The sequence below is a fragment of the Sceloporus occidentalis genome, unplaced genomic scaffold (genome assembly GCF_023333645.1).
Source record: "Sceloporus occidentalis isolate IW3139 unplaced genomic scaffold, rSceOcc1.0.p SCAF_66, whole genome shotgun sequence".
In the NCBI taxonomy this organism is placed as follows: domain Eukaryota; kingdom Metazoa; phylum Chordata; class Lepidosauria; order Squamata; family Phrynosomatidae; genus Sceloporus; species Sceloporus occidentalis.
Genome location: NW_028317046.1, coordinates 5321589 through 5340875, shown reverse-complemented (window position 1 = coordinate 5340875; position 19287 = coordinate 5321589). Strand labels below are relative to the sequence as shown.

Here is a 19287-nt window from a genome sequence, read left to right as displayed (position 1 = left end):
TTTTCTCTACAGACTGCGTGAAACATCACATCGTTTTCCTTTTCTCCCCGAACATTCGGTGTCAGCTTCCTCGTCGCGGGCTGAGCTCTTCATACGGTTACAAAGGAAACGTGAAATCACCCTTACCTATTAATGGAGATTTCTTAAAGTGAAACTTTTAGAGCCGGAAGGAAGGGTCAGAAGATGGAGATTCCGTAAAGGTTACAATTCTAGCGCGATGTCAGACATGTTCTGGAAACGTCACCAAAAACCCAACGTAATGCATGAATATATTCAATGAAGGGACTCTCGAGATACCAAAAATAGATAGTAAGCTCTGCAGCTCTCCTCTGCTTCATCTACTCGTCTACTATAAGTGGATTCAGATCTCTGACTGGTTGTAGGAGAAACTCTAAGGATGTAAATCATCAGCGAGTTAAACATTCAACGGCTAGCACGAGATGACTGTAACCTGGTGTTGGTTTGCGGTAACATTGTTTATGGGTATCCATGGTAACGAGAGACAAATAGTTTAATGTAAATGGCGTGTAGATACACAAAGCGAGGCACGTGCGGCATCCACACGCTATAGCGAGATGTTTATGGCTTCTAAATAGTTAACAGCACTGAATGTAAACACCATTCAGACTGTCTTTTACTTTATTGATCACCATCCGGCCCCCGTCTAGTCGCCTGTTTCTCCTGCTCTAACGACTCAAACCTTAATCAGTCGTTGGTCTCGTCTTAGATTCAGGAGCCGTATGTCTATCCCATGCATGTTTAATACCCTCGCTGGATTAATATTTAATAAAGTGCATATCACGGGTTAACGGGACAGTTTCGTAATGACACAGAGACATACAGAGACATACAGACATATCAAGACACACAGAGACAGAGACATACAGAGACATTACAGAGACAGAGACATACAGACATATCGAGACACACAGAGACAGACATACAGAGACATACAGAGACAGAGACATACAGAGACAGAGACATACATACATATCGAGACACACAGAGACAGACATACAGACATATCGAGACACACAGAGACAGAGACATACAGACATATCGAGACACACAGAGACATACAGACATATCGAGACACACAGAGACAGAGACATACAGACATATCGAGACACACAGAGACAGACATACAGAGACATACAGACATATCGAGACACACAGAGACAGAGACATACATACATATCGAGACACACAGAGACAGACATACAGAGACATACAGACATATCGAGACACACAGAGACATATAACATTCCCCAGAGCCCGTCACAGCGAAGCGTCTTTTTTCGATCGCGTGAATGAGCGTCAGGACGCGAGGCGGGAGACAGGAGGAGAGACACCGGACTTTTCTATAAATGCTTCATTTAATTGCAAAGGATTTAGAACATTTTAACAAATGAATATATATTCAAATATACAAATGTATAAAAATATTTATCAGAATTGATGTTCCTGCATCAGTCAACGACAGGGAAAAAAAAATAACATCTTAGAGACTTTGTTAACTAAATGCCGCGTCCGGCCCTCCGTGTTGAGCGGACGCGGCTCGGCCCCAGAACCGCAGCCGTGAGAATCTAGAATCTCTTTAACCGTCAGAAAAACAGTACGTGTGAAAATGCTACACCGGTCAGCTACCCCGCGAACGCCATATAAATTATTCAAAAAACGGAAATCGCTGCTAAATACCTCAAATGTTATAAAAACGTACGATAGATCCTTGGCGTGCATGCAGCTTATAGCAACAAATACCTATTTATCCTACAGAAACCTCTTTGGAATGTTTCGGAAATCCGGTACCTGGGAAGCGGCAACGGCCCGATTACCGGCAGATCCTCATTTCTGTAATAAGGCACATTAGGCAACAAAACTCCTAAGCAGCGCGTTCACGATATAACCCCAACGAGCTGGGCTCCAGACCCGTGAATAGATCGTAAGCTCCAAGGACCAGGGCCCTCCTCCTTCTATCCCAGTCTTAACATTCGTAACGGAACCAGCTGGTGCTATATTAATAAAATGTAATAATGTAAAAAAGACATTATGGGTGAAAACTTTCGGGTGGTCGGTCATCATTTGGCCGTTACGGCTAAACTTTCAGTAGTAAGGAAGTTTCAAGGAGGATTCGAGAATTGAGACGCTAATAATAATAATTAATAATAATTAATAATATCGTGTCACGCGTTACGGGTTTCACCGCTCAAAGCTGTTTCATTTTAGCTTCAATCCATTAATAACCCCTCTGCCCCACACAGGGTTAAAGAAAGCCAACGACTTTCGGTTTGTGAAATCTGGACTTTTTGAACTGTTTTATAGACTTTATGAGAAGCAGTTTTATGATTTTCAGACATAAACGAGTGACTTGTTACTGCGATTATATTCATTAGAGTGTTTAATGAAAAGGGACTTTCGTGGTTTCAATAATCTCACAGTTTTTACAGCAGTTTATTGTACGGGGGACTCGTCCTCGTAGAGCCGCCCGGCGGCCGTGCTGTTTGATTTCATTCTGTAAATTAACACAAAAGCACCGATTTCCAATGAAAACTGAAACTAAACAAAAAATACAACCAAACAAAAACCCCGGAGTCCCCAAAAGAGGTCTGCAAAACCAGACAAACTTCAGGGAAAGAATCCGAAATAATGGTCAAAATCTGCATTATTGCTTTAAATCTCACAGGAGGAACCGGGGTTTAAACTTTGTTTCGGGGAAAAAACAACAGAGAATGAGTACAAATGTATCCATTATGGACCAAATCGGTTACTAATTCTCTTCTGGCTGCAACTCAACCCCTCTGTGAAAGGGTTAATCCCTGGAATGTATAAATCATTCTCCGCTGGTTCCCATCTTTTGTCCCCGGATAGGAATGAAGATTTGATAACCCGTCTCCTTGAGTGCCTTAAATGACTCCTCGGCTCAAAATCCACATTTCTCAGGATCCGGAAGTTCTTTCTCTCCGTTCCGCTGTTTCTTGTAGGAATTATTTACAAAGCGCCGAGTATCCCGCCGCTCGATGGGCTACGTATAAAACATCTGACTCAGCAGCCAAGCATCGGCCCTCAGGGACAGACAATCTCTACGTACACAAGGAGCAGCTATAATGTCCTTCAAGTCTTGGGGTGTTTGGGAGCCCCTGAAGATCGAGGAGAAGCTGCAGGGTTAAAACACACAAACATCCCCCCCCCCGCTTAGCTTCTGCGGAGCAGCCCTGGCCCCCGGCGTGGACCCGGAGCCCCTGCTTTTGGGCACTGCTGTGAAAGCGACTGATAACGCAACTGTACAAGCGTCTCATAAAAAAGTTCCTTATAAAATATATACATACTCTGTAAAAATACAATCGGGGAATCGCTCGGCCCCCGAATCCAACCAACGGAACGCGGCTGAGCTACGTCTCAATCCCCAAAATAAGAGGAGGGGACACGGACCCTGCGCGAGGCGGCTGCGGGAGAGCGGGAGCTCCTCACCAAACCGTGCAGCAATACGGCCAGAGAGGCAGCTGCCGGGCGAGCGCCACCCCGACGGCAGCCAGAACCTGCGCCGACGCACCCCGAAGGGCAGTGGCCAGCGACACAGGATGGGCTGCAGGAAATATTCGCCTGCTCTGCGCATGTCTGGCTTGGCAAGAAAAAAAACATAGGAAAAACGGCAGGAATTAGGAAAATACAAAATACTGGCACAAGATTTGGAAAGAAAATGTCTTTTGAGATAAGCGAGTCGCTCCCCTTCCTGATCAGCGGCAGAGACGGGGCAGCGACGGACCCCCAGCCGTCTTCCTAGGTGTCCCCCGGTCTCTCGTTTCCTGTTATACAATTTTCCCAGAATCCTTTGCGCCCGAATGAGAAATGGAGGTGAGGGGCGCCGGGGGCCGTAGGCGTCTCTGTTCTTTGGCCCAGGACTTGGTCCTATTCGTCCGTGTCCGGTTTAACGTCGAGCATGGCGTGAAGCTCCTCCGGCACGTATCCCAGCAGGCTTTGCAGGTCGCAGACGAAGCGGTAGACGTAGCGCTTCCCCGCGGTTTTGTGGATGATGTTTTTGTCGTAGTAATAGCGCAGGCCGCGGCTCAGCTTCTCGTAATTCATTTTGGGCTTGTTTTTCCTCTTCCCCCAGCGTCTCGCAACCTGTGAAAACATACATTAAATAACTACATGTTCTGTCTTAAAATCCACCCCAAAAAAACTCCGGCCCCCATTATCGTAAGAGTTTGGTAATATTTAGGTTTTTTTTAAATTTTAATACAAAAAATTCAGATATTTTTGAATAATTTTAATACTTGTCGAGTTTCTTAAACAATACATAAGTTTCTGTAACGAATCAGTGCCTCCTGCTCAAGTTTAGCAGCCAATCAGGAAAAGCTTCTGAGATGCATGCTGGGAAGCAACAGAGCGCCACACGGTAAGTCATCAGGATGCAAGCGTCGCCTACCTCGTCCGGGTCGGAGAGTTTGAACTCCCAGCCGTCGCCCGTCCAGCTGATGAATGATTGGCATGATTTGTCCGTCAGTAACTCCAGGAGGAACTGCCACAGCTGGATGGGTCCGCTGCCTGCGGAGAAAGGAAACGCCGTCACCTCCTGCTTGGCCGTCATTTCCCAAAACGAAAGGCCTTGTCAACATCTAACACATAAAGCATCGCTGTCTCTTTCACTGTCCGGCGAGACCCCCGCGCCACAAAAAAACTGCATCACTGTGCACCCCGAATGTAAACGGGAAGCTTTAATGGACAGTAGTTGGCCTATGATGACGCATAGTGATGTCATGAATAAGGAAAGCGAGCCAACAAAGTTACAAATTGATATATTCTCACTTTTTTTCTGAAGTTTTATTTTACTGAGAGGGTGGTAGATAAGTGGAGCAGCCTCCGGGCATAAGTGGGGGATTTAAACATGGCATGGTATACCCCGGTATAAATCTCCCTGCCCAACAGCTTTGGAAAAATGCAATATCCACTGGAACCTGTTACAGGCAAATACAGATCAGACAAGGACATTTTGGGCAAAGAGCCCTGATTCGGCCCCGTCGGCTGACGTATAAATCTGTGAACGGCCCGTCGCCTTCTATACTCAGCACAGATTCAGCGTTTGGAGGCAAACGTCCCTCTCGCTCGTCTGCGACCCGCGAGAAGTTTAAGCTGACGGGGTTTCCGTGTTCCAGACATCGCCTGCGCAGCATCATGTGATTCAGGAACGAGGGATGTTTAGCCTCATTGTGAAGCCACAGAGCTGACACTCTGTCCTCTTTAATAAGAAGGATTTCTTAGACCGATTTTTGGGGTCCAGAAAATATACATTTCGGGAAAACGACACTAAAATATTTGGCTAAACGACTAAAAACACATTCAGCAAAAAGCTCCCGTCCGTTTATTAAAGTGTCCGCGGGATGAAAGCAGCTGCAGTACCGGCACCGGCCAGTAGCCGGCATTCCCTGCGCATGTTTTGGCTCCCGCATCATTCCTTGGCTACTCTCCAGGCGTCACATAGACATAAGCCGAGGGTACGGCCAAGAACGCCAACGGCGATGACTCCATGCGCCACTCGGAATGGCGTCACCGCTATATGGTTACGATACGCGAGTTATCTGTACAGAGCAGTCCAGATCCGATGCAATCAAATTAGAAACACTCCTTTGGTTTCCATGGTGACTGCATCCGAACTGCCTGCTAGATAGGGCAGGAATCTCTCCCATGTGGTATGTAGGGCTTATCAGAATAATGAATATTCTTCTATTTGGCCGCATAAAGGGTCCATACAGAGATCGACAATCTGCCCATTAAACGCTCGTTAAACATGTGATGACACCGTGCAGTTGTCTGCGTGCCGGAGCGTGGCAATGCATTTCTCGCTCCGTACGCGGCTGGATAGTCTCACAATGGCCGACAACAACGCGATACTGTCTTCTAGAGCAACCCGACGACCCCTGCCCTGCCCGGGTTCAAAGACTGCAGCCAGTCAATGAGAATCACACGCTATTCCTGGCTCACAATGGAGCTCTGTTTGGACCGGGCCGGTCATGGCGGCCGGAGCAGGAGGCTCATTAGATTTGTCACGCGACAGGAATGTGGCGCCCTCACTGGGAAAAAATGTCCCCCCATTCAGCCACCAGGACCCCGGCTCCTAAAAATAACCTCCGGAGGAGACAGGACCCCATTCTACCCCCGGGGTGCAGCCACCCCCGCTCCAGGACAACGTCTGGTCTTCCAACATAATGGACTTTTTAATGGTTTTAATGGGCTGAGGGAGGAAATCGCAAAAAAGGGGGACAAGACAAGATCCAGACCCCAGGAAAGGGGGCTTTAATGTACATTTTACCAAACTGTGCTGCCCCGGCTCTCGCATGAAATGAATGCATCGCCAGCCGCTAACCCCACTCAAGAGGGAGCCGGAGAAAACGTATCCTGACCCATGGACATTATTTCTACAGCCACCATGCGCAGCGACCGCCAGGAGAGAGAGGGGGGGGGAGAGGAAGAGGGAGAGAGAGAGAGAGAAGTGTTCTCCAGGCCCCGTGGCCGCTTCTCTTTAAATCCACCTCGAGTTAATGCTGTAAACAGGGTCGGGGTAACCCTGCGACGCTCACCCTGTATACAGAAACCTTTTGTGTAAGTGAAGGACAGAGACCCCCAAACTCGGTAACGAGCAGAGTGTAAGCTCCACGTGTTTGTGGGACAGACCGGGGAGACTCTGCCCCGCCAGACATCGGCTGGCAGAGAACCTGACAGAGGCTCCCCGGCACAGCCGGCTATATATACATGTTTGTGGGTTATCAGAGTATGTGGTCGCGCATGTACAGGAAAGGCATCTACCCCCGGGGGCTGGGGCCATGTCTGGCTGTACGCAACGTCTTCTCTGCAGACTGTTACACCCCCACCCCCCCGGAACGTTTACAGCATTTACTTCGCTGCGCTGATCTGATGAAGACCCAACGGCGTCAAAATAATGAGATAACGGTAATACGGAGACCAGCACGTGAGGGGTTAATCTGCACATTATCTGCTTTTTTATAAAAATTATATCCGTTACAGCCCCCCCCCCCCGAAACATCTGAAATGGGGGTAACTTTGAAGTAGAGCTCCCCGTGCCGGCGTGGCGTGTTCACGTGTATGTAGGCGTCGTGTTGTAGCGTGTGAGCGGTTAGACGTGTGCATTGTCTGAGATGCTATCTGCCTGCTCCTCACACACAGAGGTGTGAAAGTGTCCCGGGGCGGAAATATCTCCCCCGTCTGCTGCGGTGCCTGTGCAGGCGCGACCTCACTTCGCTTATCAGAGACAAGATCACGACCTGCCGGTAGAGGAAGATAATTGCCCCTTCCTGGCATCCAAGTTGCCCCAAAAGCTCCCCCTGGTGCTGGCGGTAAGGGCTGGGAGGGAAGCGCACCTGTGTACCCGGCCAGAGCGGCCGCCGGGATGACCGGCTTGTCCTTGTTCAGCTCGGCCCGGTCTCTCACGTAGTCCTTGAAGGTGCCCTTGGGTTTGTGGCTGGGCAGCGCCGCGGGGTAGTCCTCGGAGTCGAAGCTGTCGTAGGACGGGACGCGCTGCAGGCTGCTGTACGAGGATTGGCTGCCCCAGGACTGGGTGAGACGGTCGCAGCTGTCGTGGCTCTCTATGCTTTCAAACGACTCCTGTCCACCCAGCTTACCTGTCCAGGTAAAGACACAGACGTTAGAGGCATACTGGGGGCCAGCGACGGCAAACTGGGAGCAACGGGCAGCAAAACACCCGGACAGACCAGATGCCTACGCAACATGCGCAGCCATCACGTGAAAGCTCCGCCGTCACACAGCTGGCAACAGTGGGCAAACCACAGAAATGGCGACCATTCGGGGGCCACATATCTGCCCCCAACACTTTTATGCTTACATTTAAAAAAAAAAAATTAAAAAAAGCTTCATAATCTACAGAATAACTGCACCCGAAACCTCAAACCGAGAACGACCTACATTTCAGGGCCCGGACCCCCGGCTCGGGGGCCACACAGAGGGGCCGTCACTTTCTATATTAAAGTCACTTTGTCGTCTCTGGCTCAATCATATTAGGATTCTCCAGCACCCCTGCGGCCCCCACTAACCCCCCCCGTTAACACCATTACAGCGTGTGAAAGCTTTGAAGCGCCCGGCGCAGACCCTACCTCGGCTGATGCGGCCCACGCACATGTTGTCGGGAGACACGACCTCCTGTTTGATGGTGAAGTAATCGCCCTGCAGAGAGTCCGGCTGCAGGGGGTCGCGCAGGAGCGAGGAGGGGTATTCGGTCTCGTATTTCAAAGACAAAAGTTCCTCTGAACTGATGGGGTGCAGGGTCTGGTACGACTCCGTGATGAAGCTGGGCTCAGAGAACTCCGAGGGGGGGACGCACTGCGCATGTTCGATGCCGTAACCTACAGAGACAAATCGCAACCTCAATGCTATGCAAGCAGCCAGCTGCCATCAGATTGCTAGCTCTGCAGGCAAAGCACCGCTTCCTGCCGTGTGCAGTAATCATTCACATTTGACATAGTTCCAGTTTTTTGGTCTCGTGTTAACCGTTTGAGTCCCAGGGGTTTTGTTATTCACTATAAACTGATCCCAATGCTTCTCTAAAATAGAGGTATCCATGCGCAAGCAAACACTTCCACACACCTGGGCACATAGCGGCCCAGTAGATGTCTAGGAGCCCACACAGGCTGAAAAGGGTTAACAAGATGGATTTCAGGCCATTACACGGACCCCATATTGAGTATCTCTGACTCGCCGCCACATGTATGGAGGTAACGCCAACATGCTATGGCTCTGTGCATGCGCGTGTGGCCCTCTAGAACCGTCGCATGATTACTGTCAACTCATACAGCGGGATCAGACAATTACCCCAAAAACCCAGAGAAAGCAATAAAAAGAATACTTACTGATGAAGTAGTCTGAGGTATATCTTGGCTCCGGGTATGCAGGGGTTAAATCACTGGTTTGGTACGATTTTGAGTCTTTCGGGAAAATAATGGCACCGGGAAAAAAAACGAAGACAATAAATGAAAAATAAATGAGACTCCTGGCACTCAAGTAGTTAATAATAGCTTTACCCTCCCAATTACCCCCTGTGTTTACCCCACGGAGAAGAAAGTGACGGGGCCCGGTCTTCTAAATCCCCGACCCGGGATTACCGTGTGCAACACGCTATGAACACGCCTAGCAGCGTCACGCTAACAGAGCGCTATTAACCCATTTAACGAGTAACTGCTCAGGCTTATCGCTGGGGTTCGGAGGCCGAGATGGGTAGCCCCCCCCCGCGCTGGTTTATGGGGGCGCTGGGGATCTTGGTTACCTTTCTGCAGGATCTCCAGGTGTTCCCAGAGGATGTCGCCCACGAAGTCCGGGGCCAGCTGGAGGAAACGCTCCTTGCCCAAAGCACACAGCGCCGCTCCGCTCATCCCAAACTTCTGGAAGTCCACTCCCTTCAGGGTGAACTCGTTCACGGCCCAGGACACCCAGTCTCTGACGTTGGCGTCCGTCCACTCGCGGGGATCTGACGGGAAGTAAACACAGCTTAGTCAGTAAAGCCCTACCGCCTGCATTGAAACGTTTACTATCTGCCCCCGAGCGGGGAGAACCGGAGCCTCACCGACAGGAATGCCCAGCCGCTGCTGCTCTTTGGCGAATCCGCTGAAGGTGGCGCGGAGCGCCTGTGACATCATCTCCTTGCTGCTCGGGGTGAGAAGGGGCACGTCGGCGCACTCCATGTCTGAAACGAGAGGTGACGGTCAGTGAGGGGGTCCGCGGCGCGTAACGGAAAAACCACAGAAGGAGCTCAGGCGTCTCACACGCTCCTGGGGACCCGGGGCCCCTGCGCAGCCACACGTAATGACATCATCAATTCCAAAAAAAACTCGGAGCCCTAACATAAAGCCTGCAAACGCCTTCCAGGAACAGCCTGCCGCGTCACGCGAGGCTCCCGCACAGCAGCCAAATCCACAACTCAACTTCCATGACGTTCCAGAGTTACCTCTAGGAATACTTTCCTGCCAAGTCCGGAGGGCCGAGTCTAGATCCCCGCATTGAGACTACGCTGCGGCGCAGCATGCACTGGGGCTGCGCACAAACAATGCATCGATCACCCCCAATGCTCCGTCCCCATCACGCGACCGCCTCGAGCTTTACAGAGTCATTAAGCAGACACGGCCCCAAACAGCGATCACAGGGCCGAATTTCCAGCCACAGCTCCTAAGGCCTACTGTGGGAAACCATACCAGGCAAATGTCCCTCTTCTGAGTGGGCAGTCCCTCTGTGGGTGCACGGGATGCAGACCCCATGGTTACCCCATCACACTTATATATACATTTTTCAGGTTATTTTGTCTATAAAGACGTTTCTTGCGAAGTTATTTTGTCTGCGAGGAACGACTTCCATAAATAATAATAACCAGGCCTGCCGAGTCACGTTACACGAAGACAGAGAAATAACGCACCGAGATTAACATGAAATACCAGGAAATTGGGAAAAAGCAAGACGCGCCGAATTAAGTTCCATAAAGTCCGAATCCTCAAATAATAATAATGACCGGAAATCATTAAGCGGATCGCAGGCGGCCGCCACCTAAATACTCAGCAACGTGCATGGAATTCCGTGACGGTAACGGGGGTCCGCGGAAGAGCTTTTATAGTCAGATTCCAGCCGACGGGAGGAGCGAGAGAATAGCTAAGATACGGGGGATACATATGGGGGGATATATATACGGGGGAATAGATACGGGGGGGATATATACGGCGGGATATCTACGGGGGATAGATATGGGGGAATAGATACGGGGGGGATATATACAGCGGGATATATATACGGGGGATAGATATGGGGGAATAGATACGGGGGGGATATATACAGCGGGATATATATACGGGGGATAGATACGGGGGAATAGATACGCCGGGATATATAAGGGGGATATATACGGGGGAATAGATACGGGGGGGATATATACGGCGGGATATCTACGGGGGATAGATACGGGGGGGATATATACAGCGGGATATATATACGGGGGATAGATAAGGAGGAATAGATACGGCAGGATATATGGGGCACCACCGATTGTGCAGACATTGTAATCGAGTTTTTAGAACCACTGAAGGTCGTGTGAAGGTGTAAATCGCGCAGGGGCGGCCGCCGGCTCTCCCGGGGATCGTGTTCCAGGCAGGGAGTCCCAGCCGGTGGTCTTCACAACCCTAAAGGGGGATTAGGGGACATTAGCAGAGAGATTACAGAGGATTATCCCGTCTTCAAGGGCTGCGCACGTAACGGAGGGTGAAATGCAGGCGCCGCTCATAGCGGATCATAAACTCCCCAAATTCTGTACACAGGGGACCCCCAGCACCCAGCCAGAGTAACCCTTTAAATACCAGGGAGAGCGTCAACCTCCTGTCTACCCCTGACCGTCCCAGATTCTCGCGTAATGTGGGATGGAGCCGGACAAAACGCAGATAATACCAGACCCGGCGCCACATTGTAAACTATTTAATGGCAGCGCATCCCAGCGGTGTCGGGGTTTTTGTAGGTAGCCCATTCCTCTCGATTCCTGCACCGGTTATAACGCGAGTTGAATGGGGATAATGAATAAGGAGCCGTAGGGATGCAAACTGATCCAAGTGACGCCATCGGCAGGAAAGCTCCGCGGATTCACGTTCAAAATTCACCAACCGTTCCAGACAACCAATCAGGAAGAGGAGGTCAGGGGCAAACGAAGTGTTAAGAGCAAGAAACCAGGGGCAGATCCACGGCACAGCGTCCCCCCCAACCTCACTCCGGCACAAACCTTCGGGTCCTAACGGGGTTTAAACACCACCCGAGATGTCAGACACATAATTACCGTCAGCACGAGGAGGGCGAGCGGCGCCGGTACCACGGAGCGGAAATAAATACACCGTCACCCGGCGGCGGCCGCAGACAGAACCCATTTCATACCAAGTCAGGTCGACGAGCACAAGAGAAGAAAGCCTGGACAGTTTGGGGGGGTTATTGCCCCGGGTATGGGGGGGTCGGTAACTTGTAAAAAGACAATAAACTTTTGGTCACTTTGGCAGAGAGTAGCTGAATCTGGGGGTCACTGGGCCCAGACGCAAAGGGTTAACAGGACCTCTACCCGCCCGGTGAGTCACCCCAGTGTAATACCCCAACCACCAGCGGGGCGACAACGGGAGAGAAGTCACTGCTTCACATCCCAAATATTCCCACACTGCCTGATTAACCCCCGGCCCTCCCCGCGCCGCGCGCGCATGCACATCCACAAACATGGGAACCAGATTGTAACCCCTGCAGTTTCAGGAGGGGCGATAAACCCCGCAGCAAACCGGTTAAAGCCCCAGCCTTCTCCTCCCTGCGGCTCACACCAGCCGGAGAGTCCCCCCCCAGGGCTGCCCCTTCATATGGAAGTCATTTGGTTGAAGAGCGGCCCCCTTATAGGAATTTGTTCTCACAGCCCCGGCGTGCCGCTCCCCGAGGGATTCCTCCCTTTAATAAGCCGAGGCGCAGCGGCCTCCCCTCTCACGCTACCCCGACGTCCACATCCCACCCGGCCCTCGCTACTCTTCCCACCAAACGCGTCTCCGGCATGTGGGAAAAATTCCAAGCAGCAGCAGCAGCGGGGAGTCGGACCCTCTCCACGGACTACTCCAACCCCAACGGGGAGCGGGACGCGGAAATAACAGGGCAATTCCTGGGAACAGATACAAACCGGGCCGCAGAGAAAGGGTTAAACATCACAGATGTGAGCGATTAGGATTTTTATTATTTATTGGTATATGGCACCGACATACTTTGCAGCGATGTACAATGGGTTACGTGAACCCGTTTTGTGTGTTAATCGTGCAATTGTCATAGCAACCGACGGGGTGGCACCAGAGTTATTCACTATTCATTCCCCTCCAAAGTCTTTTATCAGGAGATTATTTAGTATTATAATGAAGAGCAAAGTGAGCAGATGTTGTGGTCTGGCTCAGTATAGACGGGGTTTACATTAAAATAAAACGTTTCTCAGAATCATGCGTTGCCGGGGGAGACGCGGTGAACGCGTGACTCGCAAACCTCCGCTCAGAGTACAGATACTTTGTCTCGTTTTTACTAAATATCTTGAATGACTAAAAACCCGCGAAAAACGGCAACAAATTCAGTATCAATATGAGAAAAACGACCGGTTACCGGCAATAAACGGATGACATGCAAATGAGGGCCGGAACTCTCCCCGCACCCGCGCTTACAGAGAGACTAAACGTGTCTATTATATATTATATATACTGTATATATATATACTATAGGCTTATGCTAATGCCGCTGGGTGACCCTCTCCCACCCGGCTCCCTCCCCACCCCAGGGGCCGTGACGAGCCGCTAACTGCTCGCTGACCGGCGTCATAAAGAAAATGTCAGGGAGCGTAAGAGCGGAATAGGAGCCAAGCCGAGGGGCATTAATGGGGACGTTGAGGACATTAACAGAAAGTTGCCAGAGAGTTAAAGAGGTGCTGCAGCAGCTGCGTCAAGAGATCTGTTACTTTATTATTATTTATTGTTTTGTATAGCGCCATCATATTCCGTAGCGCTGCAGCAACAGATGGTCAGTCCCCGGACAATAAGGCTCCTTAGCCCCGGCGAGGACAGAACGTGTCTTCAGAGGAAGCTGCAGCCAGAGGTGTGAAGAGCGTTACTGCAGCTCTCTGCCTCCGTGACGCGTCTCTCTCCTCCAATAGAAACTCCCAATACATTCCCCGCGTGAGATGCGTCGCCGCAGAGTCACCGGGTCAGAACCGCGCCGTGTTTAACGGATAAAGCGTCAGAAATGAAGAAATATTTGTGGGGCGAATCGGTTTTCTGATGCGGAAACGAGAAATAAAGCCCTGAATCCAAACGTAACGGAGAACGCGGCCCCCCAGAGACCAACGGATCGCCGGGGCTTCTGCGGTGCCGGGGGTTTGTAGAACGTTTCATGCAGAGGATCTGCGGCACCTCAATAACATCCCCGGCCGAGGGTGTCCCCCCCAATCACATCCCAGCCGAGGGTCCCCCCAATAACATCCCAGCCGAGGGTCCCCCCAATAACATCCCAGCCGAGGTTCCCCCCCCAATAACATCCCCTGCCGAGGGCCCCCCCAATAACATCCCGGCCGAGGGTCCCCCCCAATAACATCCCAGCCGAGGGTCCCCCCAATAACATCCCAGCCGAGGTTCCCCCCCAATAACATACCCTGCCGAGGGCCCCCCCAATAACATCCCCTGCCGAGGTTCCCCCCCAATAACATCCCAGCTGAGGTTCCCCCCCAATAACATCCCAGCCGAGGTTCCCCCCCAATAACATCCCGGCCGAGGTTCCCCCCCAATAACATCCCCTGCCGAGGGTCCCCCCCACTAACATCCTGGCCGAGGGTCCCCCCCCCCCAGCCCCCACCAGTCCAGAAGAAACCCAAATCCCGGAATTTGTGATTTTAGAAATATTATCGCACAGACCCAATTCTGTCTTAAATAAACATAAATTTAATGATTCGCTGCTAGAGACCTGAAAATAACTCCTCATCCAACGTGCCGGGCAGAAAATGCCCCCGAAGCCCGATTCACACCCTTACGGGGGCAAGTGAGACTCTTCGGTTGCCGGACTGTAAATGTGTGTGGGGGGGGTTACTCTGCATTGTCTCATTTGGTGTCAGCGAGATACGGGGAGCGAAGCCGAGGTCCCCACCGTGTAATAAACTCTTCTAATAATGAGGGTCTCGCGGAATCCCCCCAGGAGTTTATAGAAAGCAGGTGACTGGCCAGTTGCCCCAACTATAAATGCAGTCACCGAGGCCGAGACCCCGTAAGACCCCCGTAAATCAATGAAACATTTTCATCGAGGTTGGTCGGTACGTAACGATTACTGCCGGCCCCCAGAACAAAACCGCCGAGCTGCACCATCCACTGCACACGGCAACCATTTAAATACACAAAGGGTTAAACGAAGCACGGATGTCAGGATGATGTCTAAAAATAGAGGCGGAAATGTGGTCTTAGAAAGCATATCTCCACAGGTGGTAGGTGCATGGGATAGCTTCCCAGCAGAAGTGGTAGAGATTAATCCAGTGGGGGAATCTAAACATGTAGATAAGGTTTGCGTTTTTTACAGATTAGATGAGACGATGGCTCTGATTGGCCAATAAATTCAATGTATCAATGTTAAAAAAAACAACAACTTGATACAGTAAATATGATAACATCACTAAGATGATACAAAGTGTGCTCCTAGTGGGAGAAGCGGCTGACCAGTAGAGGAGGCAGCTGCACAGATAAGGGGTTGGAAAATATCAAAGAAATAATCAGATTAGGCAAATCCCCTTATCTCCTGCCTGTGGAGTCGTTACTCAGGCGGTGGGACTCCTGTCCGCACCATCAGGGCTCCCGCAGAGCCTTCCACAGGTCGGCCTCCATACTGTCTGCTGTTGGGACACGCGGGGCTCGAGCACCTAAATAACTATAGAGCGCAACCCCAACATTATCATTTACAAATAACCAGAGACCACCCGCTGCGGGGCGGGAAAAACGTCTCACCCCCTAGTTATAGATTTCAAACCTTTACTTTGCAACTGAATAGGGAGAGAAACCAGAATCTAAAACTAGGTGGGATGGAAGGAAGTTTTACTGAGAGGGTAGTCATTAAGTGGGTCAGCCTCCCAGCAGAGGTGGTAGAGGGTAATACAGTGAGGGGATTAAACATGCATGGGATAGACATACGGCTCCTGAATCTAAGACGAGACCAACGACTGATTAAGGTTTGAGTCTTTACAGCAGGAGAAACGGGTGACTAGGCGGGGGCCGGATGGGGGCCGATCTGCCGGTGGGTTCTGGGTTTCTGTTTTGTAGCAGAAAATACACTGCAAGTGGGACAAAGAAAAAAGAGCTCGCGCCCCCCGGCCCCGCCGGAAAAACACAACTATTTCAAATAAAAAAATAATAACCGGGAGGCTGAAGAATCCGACACAAAGTTTAACAAACCATGTAATACGGGGGGGGGGGGGGATTCAGGACAACGAAAGGTTAACGGCTCCAAGAAGGAAGGCTGGAGGCCGTTACTAAACCCCCCAGATGTGAGACATAAATAATATATATCACCCCCCCCCCATTAGGGCTATAAAGAGTTCTAGCTGATAAAGGGGCAGCTGTGGCTTTTAGCTCCACACTCAGTGAGTGACATCAAAGGAGGTTTAATGTCATCACAACCCCCCCCCCCAGGTACCGAGACCCCCCCTAATTACAGCAAAGAAGGTTTAGCATCAGAGCCTTTGGTGCAAATATTATATACCATGGACATGTGGCTTAACCCTTTCACTGCCCTCGCTTGCAGGGAACAAAAATTAACCCATTCAAAACAAGGCAAGGCCCGGAACGTCAACGGAATGAAAAGTTGTGTTAGAGAGGAATGAAGAGCCGTTTGTGAGAGGGAATGAATCCTAATGTCACCTTTAACCCATGACTTGCTGGGGTTGGAAGGAATGGAAAAATGCATTTTTTGGTTCTCAGTAGTGCACCCTTCCCAGACCGCAGCCGCGCAGGAGCTCAGGAGCTCAGCTGTGTAAATAACGCAGAGAACGTATATTTCATTTAATAAAAACACCACAAATCCGGCACCCTCTTCAATGAGCCCCAAATCCCTGAGTCCTGCGCCTGTCTCACGGATCATATAACATGGAAAACACATGGGGGGGCATAGCATTCAAATCAACACATTTACAGACAACCCATCACCATATACCCCCAATCACTCTGTACTGTGCCATATACCCCCAATCACTCTGTACTGTGCCATATACCCCCAATCACTCTGTACTGTACCATATACCCCCAATCACTCTGTACTGTACCGTATACCCCCCAATCACTCTGTACTGTACCATATACCCCCAATCACTCTGTACTGTACCGTATACCCCCCAATCACTCTGTACTGTACCATATACCCCCAATCACTCTGTACTGTACCATATACCCCCCAATCACTCTGTACTGTACCATATACCCCCAATCACTCTGTACTGTGCCATATACCCCCAATCACTCTGTACTCTACCATATACCCCCCAATCACTCTGTACTGTACCATATACCCCCCAATCACTCTGTACTCTACCATATACCCCCCCAATCACTCTGTACTGTACCCAAAACCCCCAATCACTCTGTACTGTACCATATACCCCCAATCACTCTGTACTGTACCATATACCCCCCAATCACTCTGTACTCTACCATATACCCCCCAATCACTCTGTACTGTACCATATACCCCCCAATCACTCTGTACTCTACCATATACCCCCCCAATCACTCTGTACTGTACCATATACCCCCAATAACTCTGTACTGTACCATATACCCCCAATCAGTCTGTACTGTACCATATACCCCCAATCACTCTGTACTGTACCCAAACCCCCCAATAACTCTGTACTGTACCATATACCCCCAATCAGTCTGTACTGTACCATATACCCCCAATAACTCTGTATGGTACCATATACCCTCCAATCACTCTGTACCATATACCCTGTATAGTGTAACTGCCTCTCACTCACACTCACCGGAGCAGGGGTAAGACTCATACTCCGCTTTCTCCGTCTTGATGATGGTTAATGTGGGTTTGATGTCTAGCGCAGCTTTCATGGCTGGACCCTGAGGACTGCACTCCGGGGTCCTGATCGGTGGTCGCAGTTTGGGGGTCCCAGGGGTTGCATGCACTCCGGGGTCCTGTTCAATGACTGAAGTTCAGGGGTCCTGGTGGCAGTTTGGGGGTCCCGGGGGCTGCATGCACCGTGGAGATCCCGTGAAGTGGCTGCAGTCGGGGGTTTCTGGGGCAGGTTTGGGGGTCTCTGAGTCTCTGTCTCCGGCTCAGTGAGGCTCTGAGTGAGGGAGTGAGAGGCAGAGCAGGGGGGAGCTGGAGGGGGGAGCTGGAGGGGGTGGGCCCGGCAGTGACAGCAGCAGAGGGGCAGAACCGGGGGTGGAGGAGAACGGGGGGGGGGCAGGGGCTGGGTTCAGCGGCTCAGCGCACGGTATGGACTACTACCCGCAGCTCACATACTATACTATACAACACAATGCTACACACTACATACATTACTACATACTACATACAATACTACATACAAAACTATATACAATACTACATACATTACTACATATTACATGCAATACTACATGCAATACTATATACAATACTACATACAATACTACATACAATAGCACATACTACATGCAATGCTACTCATATGATTTATACATTAACTATACATTATACAGTGGGGCGGTCCACTGATTTATCTATACATTATACAGGGCATTGTCAGGCGTGCAGTTTTGCCCCGCTGGGGCGTTATTTGGTGACGTTGGGGACATTGTGATGATTACACAGATTGCGCAGATAATGCTGTATATCTGGCAGGCAAACAGTGTCCACAAAGTGTAAGCCCAGGGGATCACAGGGCCCACACACATAGTGTCAGGGGCCACAGATCTGCAGATAACCTGACATTCACTGTAATAAGCGGGGCTTGGCTATAAATGGTTAAAGTATAGACAGGAGTGGGTGTGGCTTGGTTATAATGGTTAAAGTGTAGACAGGAGTGGGTGGGGCTTGGCTATAATGGTTAAAGTATAGACAGGAGTGGGTGGGGTTTGGCCATAGCGGTCAGGTCGTGGGTAGAGCAGTTGGGGTCAATGTCCTGAAAAAAAACATGCTCTATATAAATAGCCAAGGTTTGTGCCCAGCAGCCCCTCAAATGTCACCAGCCAATAAATCCGAGCGGATAATTCTCAGAAAAGCACATGATGTTGGAGGGCAGTAAATACTAAATACACCCCCCTGAGTGACAGGAAACCCACCATGGAGGAGTCTCATAAAAGAGCAGAGAGCATAAAGCGCTGCTTGTTCCGCGTCTCTAGGCAATGCTAATCAGGCCCCTCCAAGCATCCATGCCGAGCGCAGCTCCCCACCGGGCAGGGATAATGGCTCAGCTCTGCCCAGACAATTAGCCGGCTAAAAGGGCAGCTCTGCGTAGCCGCCACAGCCAGCCACGTGTCTATCCAGCAGTTCATTGAGGAGATAATTAAATAACACGCTCTCCCTTGTTCCAGTGTCAAACCGGCCCTTTCTCAGGCTTTGTGCGGCTCCCCTGTCTGGGGCTGGAAGGCACAAAAAGTGCAATTAATCCTGAACAGAAACCTAAAACATCTCAATTCATCCCCCCCCCCCAGAAAAAGGATAAAGTAATCAGATAGGGGTCTCCCGGGACTTAAATGCACCGATTGTCTTTGCTTAACG

At 50.5% G+C, this 19287-nt stretch overlaps 1 protein-coding gene across 3 annotated transcripts; it reads right to left on the bottom strand.

Moving 5' to 3' along the window:
* Positions 1-3906: 3906 nt before the first annotated feature.
* On the bottom strand, positions 3907-17633 carry LOC149286942 (protein c-ets-1-B). Of its 3 annotated transcripts, XM_089493722.1 has the most exons (8): positions 17552-17633; positions 9587-9706; positions 9290-9490; positions 8877-8951; positions 8124-8372; positions 7374-7634; positions 4427-4545; positions 3907-4122 (listed from the first exon to the last, which is right to left on the bottom strand). In XM_089493722.1, the coding sequence occupies exons 1-8, from the start codon at positions 17631-17633 to the stop codon at positions 3907-3909; spliced, it is 1323 nt and encodes a 440-aa protein (XP_089349848.1). The 3 variants fall into 3 exon arrangements, with proteins under 3 accessions (XP_089349848.1, XP_089349849.1, XP_089349850.1); XM_089493723.1 differs by lacking the exon at positions 7374-7634; XM_089493724.1 differs by lacking the exons at positions 8124-8372; positions 8877-8951; positions 9290-9490; positions 9587-9706.
* Between the last annotated feature and the right edge of the window lie 1654 nt (positions 17634-19287).